The following is a 12,579-nucleotide window of genomic DNA, read 5'->3' as shown; positions in this document are numbered from 1 at the left end:
TATCTAGTCTATGTGTAGTCCGCACCATCATTCCTCTGTATTTAGTCTATGTGTAGTCCGCACCATCATTCCTCTGTATCTAGTCTATGTGTAGTCCGCACCATCATTCCTCTGTATCTAGTCTATGTGTAGTCCGCACCATCATTCCTCTGTATCTAGTCTATGTGTGGTCCGCACCATCATTCCTCTGTATCTAGTCTATGTGTAGTCCGCACCATCATTCCTCTGTATCTTATCTATGTGTAGTCCGCACCATCATTCCTCTGTATCTTGTCTATGTGTAGTCCGCACCATCATTCCTCTGTATCTAGTCTATGTGTAGTCCGCACCATCATTCCTCTGTATCTAGTCTATGTGTAGTCCGCACCATCATTCCTCTGTATCTTAGCTATGTGTAGTCCGCACCATCATTCCTCTGTATCTTATCTATGTGTAGTCCGCACCATCATTCCTCTATATCTAGTCTATGTGTAGTCCGCACCATCATTCCTCTGTATCTAGTCTATGTGTAGTCCGCACCATCATTCCTCTGTATCTAGTCTATGTGTAGTCCGCACCATCATTCCTCTGTATCTAGTCTATGTGTAGTCCGCACCATCATTCCTCTGTATCTAGTCTATGTGTAGTCCGCACCATCATTCCTCTGTATCTAGTCTATGTGTAGTCCGCACCATCATTCCTCTGTATCTAGTCTATGTGTAGTCCGCACCATCATTCCTCTGTATCTAGTCTATGTGTAGTCCGCACCATCATTCCTCTGTATCTAGTCTATGTGTAGTCCGCACCATCATTCCTCTGTATCTTCTCTATGTGTAGTCCGCACCATCATTCCTCTGTATCTTATCTATGTGTAGTCCGCACCATCATTCCTCTGTATCTTATCTATGTGTAGTCCGCACCATCATTCCTCTGTATCTTATCTATGTGTAGTCCGCACCATCTTTCCTCTGTATCTAGTCTATGTGTAGTCCGCACCATCATTCCTCTGTATCTAGTCTATGTGTAGTCCGCACCATCATTCCTCTGTATCTAGTCTATGTGTAGTCCGCACCATCATTCCTCTGTATATAGTCTGTGTAGTCCGCACCATCATTCCTCTGTATCTTGTCTATGTGTAGTCCGCACCATCATTCCTCTGTATCTAGTCTATGTGTAGTCCGCACCATCATTCCTCTGTATCTAGTCTATGTGTAGTCCGCACCATCATTCCTCTGTATCTAGTCTATGTGTAGTCCGCACCATCATTCCTCTGTATCTAGTCTATGTGTAGTCCGCACCATCATTCCTCTGTATATAGTCTATGTGTAGTCCGCACCATCATTCCTCTGTATCTTATCTATGTGTAGTCTGCACCATCATTCCTCTGTATCTAGTCTATGTGTAGTCCGCACCATCATTCCTCTGTATCTTGTCTATGTGTAGTCCGCACCATCATTCCTCTGTATCTAGTCTATGTGTAGTCCGCACCATCATTCCTCTGTATCTAGTCTATGTGTAGTCCGCACCATCATTCCTCTGTATCTAGTCTATGTGTAGTCCGCACCATCATTCCTCTGTATCTTATCTATGTGTAGTCTGCACCATCATTCCTCTGTATCTAGTCTATGTGTAGTCCGCACCATCATTCCTCTGTATCTTGTCTATGTGTAGTCCGCACCATCATTCCTCTGTATCTAGTCTATGTGTAGTCCGCACCATCATTCCTCTGTATCTTATCTATGTGTAGTCCGCACCATCATTCCTCTGTATCTTATCTATGTGTAGTCCGCACCATCATTCCTCTGTATCTTATCTATGTGTAGTCCGCACCATCATTCCTCTGTATCTAGTCTATGTGTAGTCCGCACCATCATTCCTCTGTATCTAGTCTATGTGTAGTCCGCACCATCATTCCTCTGTATCTAGTCTATGTGTAGTCCGCACCATCATTCCTCTGTATCTTCTCTATGTGTAGTCCGCACCATCATTCCTCTGTATCTTATCTATGTGTAGTCCGCACCATCATTCCTCTGTATCTTATCTATGTGTAGTCCGCACCATCATTCCTCTGTATCTTATCTATGTGTAGTCCGCACCATCTTTCCTCTGTATCTAGTCTATGTGTAGTCCGCACCATCATTCCTCTGTATCTAGTCTATGTGTAGTCCGCACCATCATTCCTCTGTATCTAGTCTATGTGTAGTCCGCACCATCATTCCTCTGTATCTTATCTATGTGTAGTCCGCACCATCATTCCTCTGTATCTTATCTATGTGTAGTCCGCACCATCATTCCTCTGTATCCTATCTATGTGTAGTCCGCACCATCATTCCTCTGTATCTTATCTATGTGTAGTCCGCACCATCATTCCTCTGTATCTAGTCTATGTGTAATCCGCACCATCATTCCTCTGTATCTTATCTATGTGTAGTCCGCACCATCATTCCTCTGTATCTAGTCTATGTGTAGTCCGCACCATCATTCCTCTGTATCTAGTCTATGTGTAGTCCGCACCATCATTCCTCTGTATCTTGTCTATGTGTAGTCCGCACCATCATTCCTCTGTATCTTGTCTATGTGTAGTCTGCACCATCATTCCTCTGTATCTTATCTATGTGTAGTCCGCACCATCATTCATTTGTATCTAGTCTATGTGTAGTCTGCACCATCATTCCTCTGTATCTTATCTATGTGTAGTCTGCACCATCATTCCTCTGTATCTTATCTATGTGTAGTCTGCACCATCATTCCTCTGTATCTAGTCTATGTGTAGTCCGAACCATCATTCCTCTGTATCTTATCTATGTGTAGTCCGCATCATCATTCCTCTGTATCTTATCTATGTGTAGTCCGCACCATCATTCCTCTGTATCTAGTCTATGTGTAGTCCGCACCATCATTCCTCTGTATCTTATCTATGTGTAGTCCGCACCATCATTCCTCTGTTTCTTATCTATGTGTAGTCCGCACCATCATTCCTCTGTATCTTATCTATGTGTAGTCCGCACCATCATTCCTCTGTATCTAGTCTATGTGTAGTCCGCACCATCATTCCTCTGTATCTAGTCTATGTGTAGTCCGCACCATCATTCCTCTGTATCTAGTCTATGTGTAGTCCGCACCATCATTCCTCTGTATCTAGTCTATGTGTAGTCCGCACCATCATTCCTCTGTATCTTATCTATGAGTAGTCTGCACCATCATTCCTCTGTATCTTATCTATGTGTAGTCTGCACCATCATTCCTCTGTATCTTATCTATGTGTAGTCCGCACCATCATTCCTCTGTATCTTATCTATGTGTAGTCTGCACCATCATTCCTCTGTATCTAGTCTATGTGTAGTCCGCACCATCATTCCTCTGTATCTTATCTATGTGTAGTCCGCACCATCATTCCTCTGTATCTTATCTATGTGTAGTCCGCACCATCATTCCTCTGTATCTTATCTACGTGTAGTCCGCACCATCATTCCTCTGTATCTTATCTACGTGTAGTCCGCACCATCATTCCTCTGTATCTAGTCTATGTGTAGTCCGCACCATCATTCCTCTGTATCTTAGCTATGTGTAGTCTGCATCATCATTCCTCTGTATCTTATCTATGTGTAGTCTGCACCATCATTCCTCTGTATCTATCTATGTGTAGTCCGCACCATCATTCCTCTGTATCTGGTCTATGTGTAGTCCGCACCATCATTCCTCTGTATCTAGTCTATGTGTAGTCCGCACCATCATTCCTCTGTATCCTATCTATGTGTAGTCCGCACCATCATTCCTCTGTATCTAGTCTATGTGTAGTCCGCACCATCATTCCTCTGTATCTAGTCTATGTGTAGTCCGCACCATCATTCCTCTGTATCCTATCTATGTGTAGTCCGCACCATCATTCCTCTGTATCTTATCTATGTGTAGTCCGCACCATCATTCCTCTGTATCTAGTCTATGAGTAGTACGCACCATCATTCCTCTGTATCTTATCTATGTGTAGTCCGCACCATCATTCCTCTGTATCTTATCTATGTGTAGTCCGCACCATCATTCCTCTGTATATAGTCTATGTGTAGTCCGCACTATCATTCCTCTGTATCTTATCTATGTGTAGTCCGCACCATCATTCTTCTGTATCTAGTCTATGAGTAGTACGCACCATCATTCCTCTGTATCTTATCTATGTGTAGTCCGCACCATCATTCCTCTGTATCTTATTTATGTGTAGTCCGCACCATCATTCCTCTGTATCTTATCTACGTGTAGTCCGCACTATCATTCCTCTGTATCTTATCTATGTGTAGTCCGCACCATCATTCCTCTGTATCTAGTCTATGAGTAGTCCGCACCATCATTCCTCTGTATCTTATCTATGTGTAGTCCGCACCATAATTCCTCTGTATCTAGTCTATGTGTAGTCCGCACCATCATACCTCTGTATCTTATCTATGTGTAGTCCGCACCATCATTCCTCTGTATCTTATCTATGTGTAGTCCGCACCATCATTCCTCTGTATCTGGTCTATGTGTAGTCCGCACCATCATTCCTCTGTATCTAGTCTATGTGTAGTCCGCACCATCATTCCTCTGTATCTTATCTATGTGTAGTCCGCACCATTATTCCTCTGTATCTAGTCTATGAGTAGTCCGCACCATCATTCCTCTGTATCTTATCTATGTGTAGTCCGCACCATCATTCCTCTGTATCTTATCTATGTGTAGTCCGCACCATCATTCCTCTGTATCTTATTTATGTGTAGTCCGCACCATCATTCCTCTGTATCTTATCTACGTGTAGTCCGCACTATCATTCCTCTGTATCTAGTCTATGAGTAGTACGCACCATCATTCCTCTGTATCTTATCTATGTGTAGTCCGCACCATCATTCCTCTGTATCTAGTCTATGAGTAGTCCGCACCATCATTCCTCTGTATCTTATCTATGTGTAGTCCGCACCATCATTCCTCTGTATCTTATCTATGTGTAGTCAGCACCATCATTCCTCTGTATCTAGTCTATGAGTAGTCCGCACCATCATTCCTCTGTATCTTATCTATGTGTAGTCCGCACCATCATTCCTCTGTATCTTATTTATGTGTAGTCCGCACCATCATTCCTCTGTATCTTATCTACGTGTAGTCCGCACTATCATTCCTCTGTATCTTATCTATGTGTAGTCCGCACCATCATTCCTCTGTATCTAGTCTATGAGTAGTCCGCACCATCATTCCTCTGTATCTAGTCTATGTGTAGTCCGCACCATCATTCCTCTGTATCTTATCTATGTGTAGTCCGCACCATCATTCCTCTGTATCTAGTCTATGAGTAGTACGCACCATCATTCCTCTGTATCTTATCTATGTGTAGTCCGCACCATCATTCCTCTGTATCTTATTTATGTGTAGTCCGCACCATCATTCCTCTGTATCTTATCTACGTGTAGTCCGCACTATCATTCCTCTGTATCTTATCTATGTGTAGTCCGCACCATCATTCCTCTGTATCTAGTCTATGAGTAGTCCGCACCATCATTCCTCTGTATCTTATCTATGTGTAGTCCGCACCATCATTCCTCTGTATCTTATCTATGTGTAGTCCGCACCATCATTCCTCTGTATCTAGTCTATGAGTAGTCCGCACCATCATTCCTCTGTATCTTATCTATGTGTAGTCCGCACCATCATTCCTCTGTATCTTATCTATGTGTAGTCCGCACCATCCTTCTTCTGCATCCTGTCTCCGTAGAGTCCGCACTGTCTATATTTTGTCAATGTATAGTCTGCAGTCTTTCCTCTGTAACTTGTCTACGTGTAGCCCCCACCATTCTTCCTTTGCATCCTATGTGTAGCCCCCACCATCCTTCCTCTGCCTCCTATGTGTAGCCCCCACCATCCTTCCTCTGCCTCCTATGTGTAGTCCGCAATGTCCACCCTCTGCATCCTATGTGTAGCCCCCACCATCCTTCCTCTGCATCCTATGTGTAGCCCCCACCATCCTTCCTCTGCATCCTATGTGTAGCCCCCACCATCCTTCTCTGCATCCTATGTGTAGCCCCCACCATCCTTCCTCTGCATCCTATGTGTAGCCCCCACCATCCTTCCTCTGCATCCTATGTGTAGCCCCCACCATCCTTCCTCTGTATCCTATGTGTAGTCCGCACCATCCTTCCTCTGCATCCTATGTGTAGTCCCCACCATCCTTCCTCTGCATCCTAGGTGTAGTCCGCACCATCCTTTCTCTGCATCCTATGTGTAGCCCCCCACCATCCTTCCTCTGCATCCTATGTGTAGCCCCCACCATCCTTCCTCTGCATCCTATGTGTAGTCCGCACCATCCTTCCTCTGCCTCCTATGTGTAGCCCCCACCATCCTTCCTCTGCCTCCTATGTGTAGTCCACACTGTCCTTTCTCTGTATATTTTCTATGTGTAGCCCCCACCATCCTTCCTCTGCATCCTATGTGTAGTCCGCACCATCCTTCCTCTGTATTCTATGTGTAGCCCCCACCATCATTCCTCTGTATCCTATGTGTAGTCCGCACCATCCTTCCTCTGCCTCCTATGTGTAGTCCCCACCATCCTTCCTCTGTATCCTATGTGTAGCCCCCACCATCATTCCTCTGTATCCTATGTGTAGTCCGCACCATCCTTCCTCTGCCTCCTATGTGTAGTCCCCACCATCCTTCCTCTGCATCCTATGTGTAGCCCCCACCATCCTTCCTCTGCCTCCTATGTGTAGCCCCCACCATCCTTCCTCTGTATCCTATGTGTAGTCCGCACTGTCCTTTCTCTGTATATTTTCTATGTGTAGTCCGCACCATCCTTCCTCTGCATCCTATGTGTAGTCCGCACCATCCTTCCTCTGCATCCTATGTGTAGCCCCCACCATCCTTCCTCTGCATCCGATGTGTAGCCCCCACCATCCTTCCTCTGCCTCCTATGTGTAGTCCCCACCATCCTTCCTCTGCATCCTATGTGTAGCCCCCACCATCCTTCCTCTGCCTCCTATGTGTAGTCCCCACCATCCTTCCTCTGCATCCTATGTGTAGCCCCCACCATCCTTCCTCTGCATCCTATGTGTAGCCCCCACCATCCTTCCTCTGCATCCTATGTGTAGTCCGCACCATCCTTTCTCTGCATCCTATGTGTAGCCCCCACCATCCTTCCTCTGTATCCTATGTGTAGTCCGCACCATCCTTTCTCTGTATATTTTCTATGTGTAGCCCCCACCATCCTTCCTCTGCATCCTATGTGTAGTCCGCACCATCCTTCCTCTGTATCCTATGCGTAGCCCCCACCATCCTTCCTCTGCCTCCTATGTGTAGCCCGCACCATCCTTCCTCTGCATCCTATGTGTAGTCCCCACCATCCTTCCTCTGCCTCCTATGTGTAGCCCCCACCATCCTTCCTCTGCATCCTATGTGTAGCCCCCACCATCCTTCCTCTGCCTCCTATGTGTAGCCCCCACCATCCTTCCTCTGCATCCTATGTGTAGTCCGCACCATCCTTCCTCTGCATCCTATGTGTAGTCCGCACCATTCTTCCTCTGCATCCTATGTGTAGCCCCCACCATCCTTCCTCTGCATCCTATGTGTAGTCCGCACCATCCTTCCTCTGCATCCTATGTGTAGTCCGCACCATCCTTCCTCTGCATCCTATGTGTAGTCCGCACCATCCTTCCTCTGCATCCTATGTGTAGCCCCCACCATCCTTCCTCTGCATCCTATGTGTAGTCCGCACCATCCTTCCTCTGCATCCTATGTTTAGTCCGCACCATCCTTCCTCTGCATCCTATGTGTAGTCCGCACCATCCTTCCTCTGCATCCTATGTGTAGCCCCCACCATCCTTCCTCTGCATCCTATGTGTAGTCCGCACTGTCCTTTCTCTGCATCCTATGTGTAGCCCCCACCATCCTTCCTCTGCATCCTATGTGTAGTCCACACCATCCTTACTCTGCATCCTATGTGTAGTCCGCACTGTCCTTTCTCTGTATATTTTCTATGTGTAGTCTGCACCATCCTTCCTCTGCATCCTATGTGTAGTCCGCACCATCCTTCCTCTGCCTCCTATGTGTAGCCCCCCCCCCACCATCCTTCCTCTGCCTCCTATGTGTAGCCCCCACCATCCTTCCTCTGTATCCTATGTGTAGCCCCCACCATCCTTCCTCTGCATCCTATGTGTAGTCCGCACCATCCTTCCTCTGCCTCCTATGTGTAGCCCCCCCCCACCATCCTTCCTCTGCCTCCTATGTGTAGCCCCCACCATCCTTCCTCTGTATCCTATGTGTAGTCCCCACCATCCTTCCTCTGCATCATATGTGTAGCCCCCACCATCCTTCCTCTGTATCCTATGTGTAGCCCCCACCATCCTTCCTCTGTATCCTATGTGTAGCCCCCACCATCCTTCCTCTGCATCCTATGTGTAGCCCCCACCATCCTTCCTCTGCCTCCTATGTGTAGCCCCCCCACCATCCTTCCTCTGCATCCTATGTGTAGCCCCCACCATCCTTCCTCTGCATCCTATGTGTAGCCCCCACCATCCTTCCTCTGCATCCTATGTGTAGTCCGCACCATCCTTTCTCTGCATCCTATGTGTAGCCCCCACCATCCTTCCTCTGTATCCTATGTGTAGTCCGCACCATCCTTTCTCTGTATATTTTCTATGTGTAGCCCCCACCATCCTTCCTCTGCATCCTATGTGTAGTCCGCACCATCCTTCCTCTGCATCCTATGTGTAGTCCCCACCATCCTTCCTCTGTATACTATGTGTAGCCCCCACCATCCTTCCTCTGCCTCCTATGTGTAGCCCCCACCATCCTTCCTCTGCATCCTATGTGTAGCCCCCACCATCCTTCCTCTGCATCCTATGTGTAGCCCCCACCATCCTTCCTCTACATCCTATGTGTAGTCCGCACCATCCTTCCTCTGTATCCTATGTGTAGCCCCCACCATCCTTCCTCTGTATCCTTTGTGTAGTCCGCACTGTTCTTTCTCTGTATATTTTCTATGTGTAGCCCCCACCATCCTTCCTCTGCATCCTATGTGTAGTCCCCACCATCCTTCCTCTGCATCCTATGTGTAGCCCCCACCATCTTTCCTCTGCATCCTATGTGTAGTCCGCACCATCCTTCCTCTGCATCCTATGTGTAGCCCCCACCATCCTTCCTCTGCATCCTATGTGTAGCCCCCACCATCCTTCCTCTGCCTCCTATGTGTAGCCCCCACCATCCTTCCTCTGCATCCTATGTGTAGTCCGCACCATCCTTCCTCTGCATCCTATGTGTAGTCCGCACCATCCTTCCTCTGCATCCTATGTGTAGCCCCCACCATCCTTCCTCTGCATCCTATGTGTAGTCCGCACCATCCTTCCTCTGCATCCTATGTGTAGTCCGCACCATCCTTCCTCTGCATCCTATGTGTAGTCCGCACCATCCTTCCTCTGCATCCTATGTGTAGCCCGCACCATCCTTCCTCTGCATCCTATGTTTAGCCCCCACCATCCTTCCTCTGCATCCTATGTGTAGTCCGCACCATCCTTCTTCTGCATCCTATGTGTAGTCCGCACCATCCTGCCTCTGTATCCTATGTGTAGCCCCCACCATCCTTCCTCTGCATCCTATGTGTAGCCCCCACCATCCTTCCTCTGCATCCTATGTGTAGTCCGCACTGTCCTTTCTCTGCATCCTATGTGTAGCCCCCACCATCCTTCCTCTGCATCCTATGTGTAGTCCGCACTGTCCTTTCTCTGTATATTTTCTATGTGTAGTCCGCACCATCCTTCCTCTGCATCCTATGTGTAGTCCGCACTGTCCTTTCTCTGTATATTTTCTATGTGTAGTCCGCACCATCCTTCCTCTGCATCCTATGTGTAGTCCGCACCATCCTTCCTCTGCCTCCTATGTGTAGCCCCCCCCCACCATCCTTCCTCTGCCTCCTATGTGTAGCCCCCACCATCCTTTCTCTGTATCCTATGTGTAGCCCCCACCATCCTTCCTCTGCCTCCTATGTGTAGTCCCCCACCATCCTTCCTCTGCATCATATGTGTAGCCCCCACCATCCTTCCTCTGCATCCTATGTGTAGCCCCCACCATCCTTCCTCTGCATCCTATGTGTAGCCCCCACCATCCTTCCTCTGTATCCTATGTGTAGTCCCCACCATCCTTCCTCTACATCCTATGTGTAGTCCGCACCATCCTTCCTCTGCCTCCTATGTGTAGCCCCCACCATCCTTCCTCTGCATCCTATGTGTAGTCCGCACCATCCTTCCTCTGCATCCTATGTGTAGTCCGCACCATCCTTCCTCTGTATTTCTATGTGTAGTCCCCACAGTCCCTCCTTAACATCCTGTCCGTGTATAGTCCGCACTGTGTTTCCTCTGTATATTTTCTATGTGTAGTCCCCACAGTCCGTGTATAGTCCGCACTGTGTTTCCTCTGTATATTTTCTATGTGTAGTCCCCACAGTCCGTGTATAGTCCGCACTGTGTTTCCTCTATATATTTTCTATGTGTAGTCCCCACAGTCCGTGTATAGTCCGCACTGTGTTTCCTCTGTATATTTTCTATGTGTAGTCCGCACCATCCTTCCTCTGCCTCCTATGTGTAGCCCCCACCATCCTTCCTCTGTATCCTATGTGTAGTCCGCACCATCCTTCCTCTGCCTCCTATGTGTAGCCCCCCACCATCCTTCCTCTGCCTCCTATGTGTAGCCCCCACCATCCTTCCTCTGTATCCTATGTGTAGTCCGCACTGTCCTTTCTCTGTATATTTTCTATGTGTAGTCCCCACAGTCCGTGTATAGTCCGCACTGTGTTTCCTCTGTATATTTTCTATGTGTAGTCCCCACAGTCCGTGTATAGTTCGCACTGTGTTTCCTCTGTATATTTTCTATGTGTAGTCCCCACAGTCCGTGTATAGTCCGCACTGTGTTTCCTCTATATATTTTCTATGTGTAGTCCCCACAGTCCGTGTATAGTCCGCACTGTGTTTCCTCTGTATATTTTCTATGTGTAGTCCCCACAGTCCGTGTATAGTCCGCACTGTGTTTCCTCTGTATATTTTCTATGTGTAGTCCCCACAGTCCGTGTATAGTCCGCACTGTGTTTCCTCTGTATATTTTCTATGTGTAGTCCCCACAGTCCGTGTATAGTCCGCACTGTGTTTCCTCTACATATTTTCTATGTGTAGTCCCCACAGTCCGTGTATAGTCCGCACTGTGTTTCCTCTGTATATTTTCTATGTGTAGTCCCCACAGTCCGTGTATAGTCCGCACTGTTTCCTCTGTATATTTTCTATGTGTAGTCCCCACAGTCCGTGTATAGTCCGCACTGTGTTTCCTCTGTATATTTTCTATGTGTAGTCCCCACAGTCCGTGTATAGTCCGCACTGTGTTTCCTCTGTATATTTTCTATGTGTAGTCCCCACAGTCCGTGTATAGTCCGCACTGTGTTTCCTCTATATATTTTCTATGTGTAGTCCCCACAGTCCGTGTATAGTCCGCACTGTGTTTCCTCTGTATATTTTCTATGTGTAGTCCCCACAGTCCGTGTATAGTCCGCACTGTGTTTCCTCTGTATATTTTCTATGTGTAGTCCCCACAGTCCGTGTATAGTCCGCACTGTGTTTCCTCTGTATATTTTCTATGTGTAGTCCCCACAGTCCGTGTATAGTCCGCACTGTGTTTCCTCTATATATTTTCTATGTGTAGTCCCCACAGTCCGTGTATAGTCCGCACTGTGTTTCCTCTGTATATTTTCTATGTGTAGTCCCCACAGTCCGTGTATAGTCCGCACTGTGTTTCCTCTGTATATTTTCTATGTGTAGTCCCCACAGTCCGTGTATAGTCCGCACTGTGTTTCCTCTGTATATTTTCTGTGTATAGTCCCCACTGCTTGGTACTGTATAAAGGCACAGGGTGGAGCTCACAACTCTGGGTGTATTTCGGTGGCCACGCTGATACAGTTGTCCTTGGAGATGGTGAAATCGTGGTACAGGACCCAGGTGGGGAGGGGGGTTCGTCCATAGTACACGGAGGTCGGATGAAGGTTGGCCACGTGCTTGTGGGTCAACATCACGTAATTTCCTAGTCCGTCCACGTCACGGGCCACCTGGAGGAACCACAGGGCATTAGTAAGAGGATCTCAAGGATAAGACATTACCCGAGGTCACATGACCATACCTTCAGGAATCCTCCAGACAGCAGGGCCCTGGTGAGGTTCAGGATGCAGTCCTCATCGGGGAATGTGGGGGCCGACACCGGCAGCTCAATCCTCTGCATGATGTCCAGAAGTTCAGCCCTCAGCATGTCGGCCCGCTGGAGGGAGTGGGGGCACAGGGCGGCATCAGAGCACCAACCCTCTCCATCTGCCAGGTGACAACATGGAGGACAATTCTCACAATCTCAGAAGAAAACATGGTGGAGACCATCAGAAAGGGGGCACTCACGCTCTTTGTAGTGGTTGTAGATGTTGATAAGGGTCATGTGATCACCTTCACGGAGCTGAAGATCACGGCGAGTACTCAAGACGGATGCCGTGTGCGGAGGGGGTAGGAAACAGCAGGGGGCGACTGGGGCAGAAAATGGAGACAAGAGGCGCAAGAAGGGTTAACTGAGAGA

General features: G+C 47.8%; 1 protein-coding gene across 1 annotated transcript in view; it reads right to left on the bottom strand.

Annotated features, from left to right (window-relative positions):
* Nucleotides 1–12,579, bottom strand: part of DQX1 (DEAQ-box RNA dependent ATPase 1) — a 45,442-nt gene that overhangs the window by 7,466 nt on the left and 25,397 nt on the right. The window contains exons 9-11 of the mRNA XM_056551498.1: nucleotides 12,408–12,530; nucleotides 12,142–12,326; nucleotides 11,889–12,070 (exon numbers count right to left, since the gene is read on the bottom strand). Of these exons, the coding sequence (XP_056407473.1) occupies nucleotides 11,889–12,070; nucleotides 12,142–12,326; nucleotides 12,408–12,530 (490 nt within the window). The remainder of the gene's footprint in view (nucleotides 1–11,888; nucleotides 12,071–12,141; nucleotides 12,327–12,407; nucleotides 12,531–12,579) is intronic.

This window comes from Hyla sarda, chromosome 1 (assembly GCF_029499605.1).
Source record: "Hyla sarda isolate aHylSar1 chromosome 1, aHylSar1.hap1, whole genome shotgun sequence".
Lineage (NCBI taxonomy): Eukaryota > Metazoa > Chordata > Amphibia > Anura > Hylidae > Hyla > Hyla sarda.
This window is presented reverse-complemented; position numbering and strand designations above follow the sequence as displayed.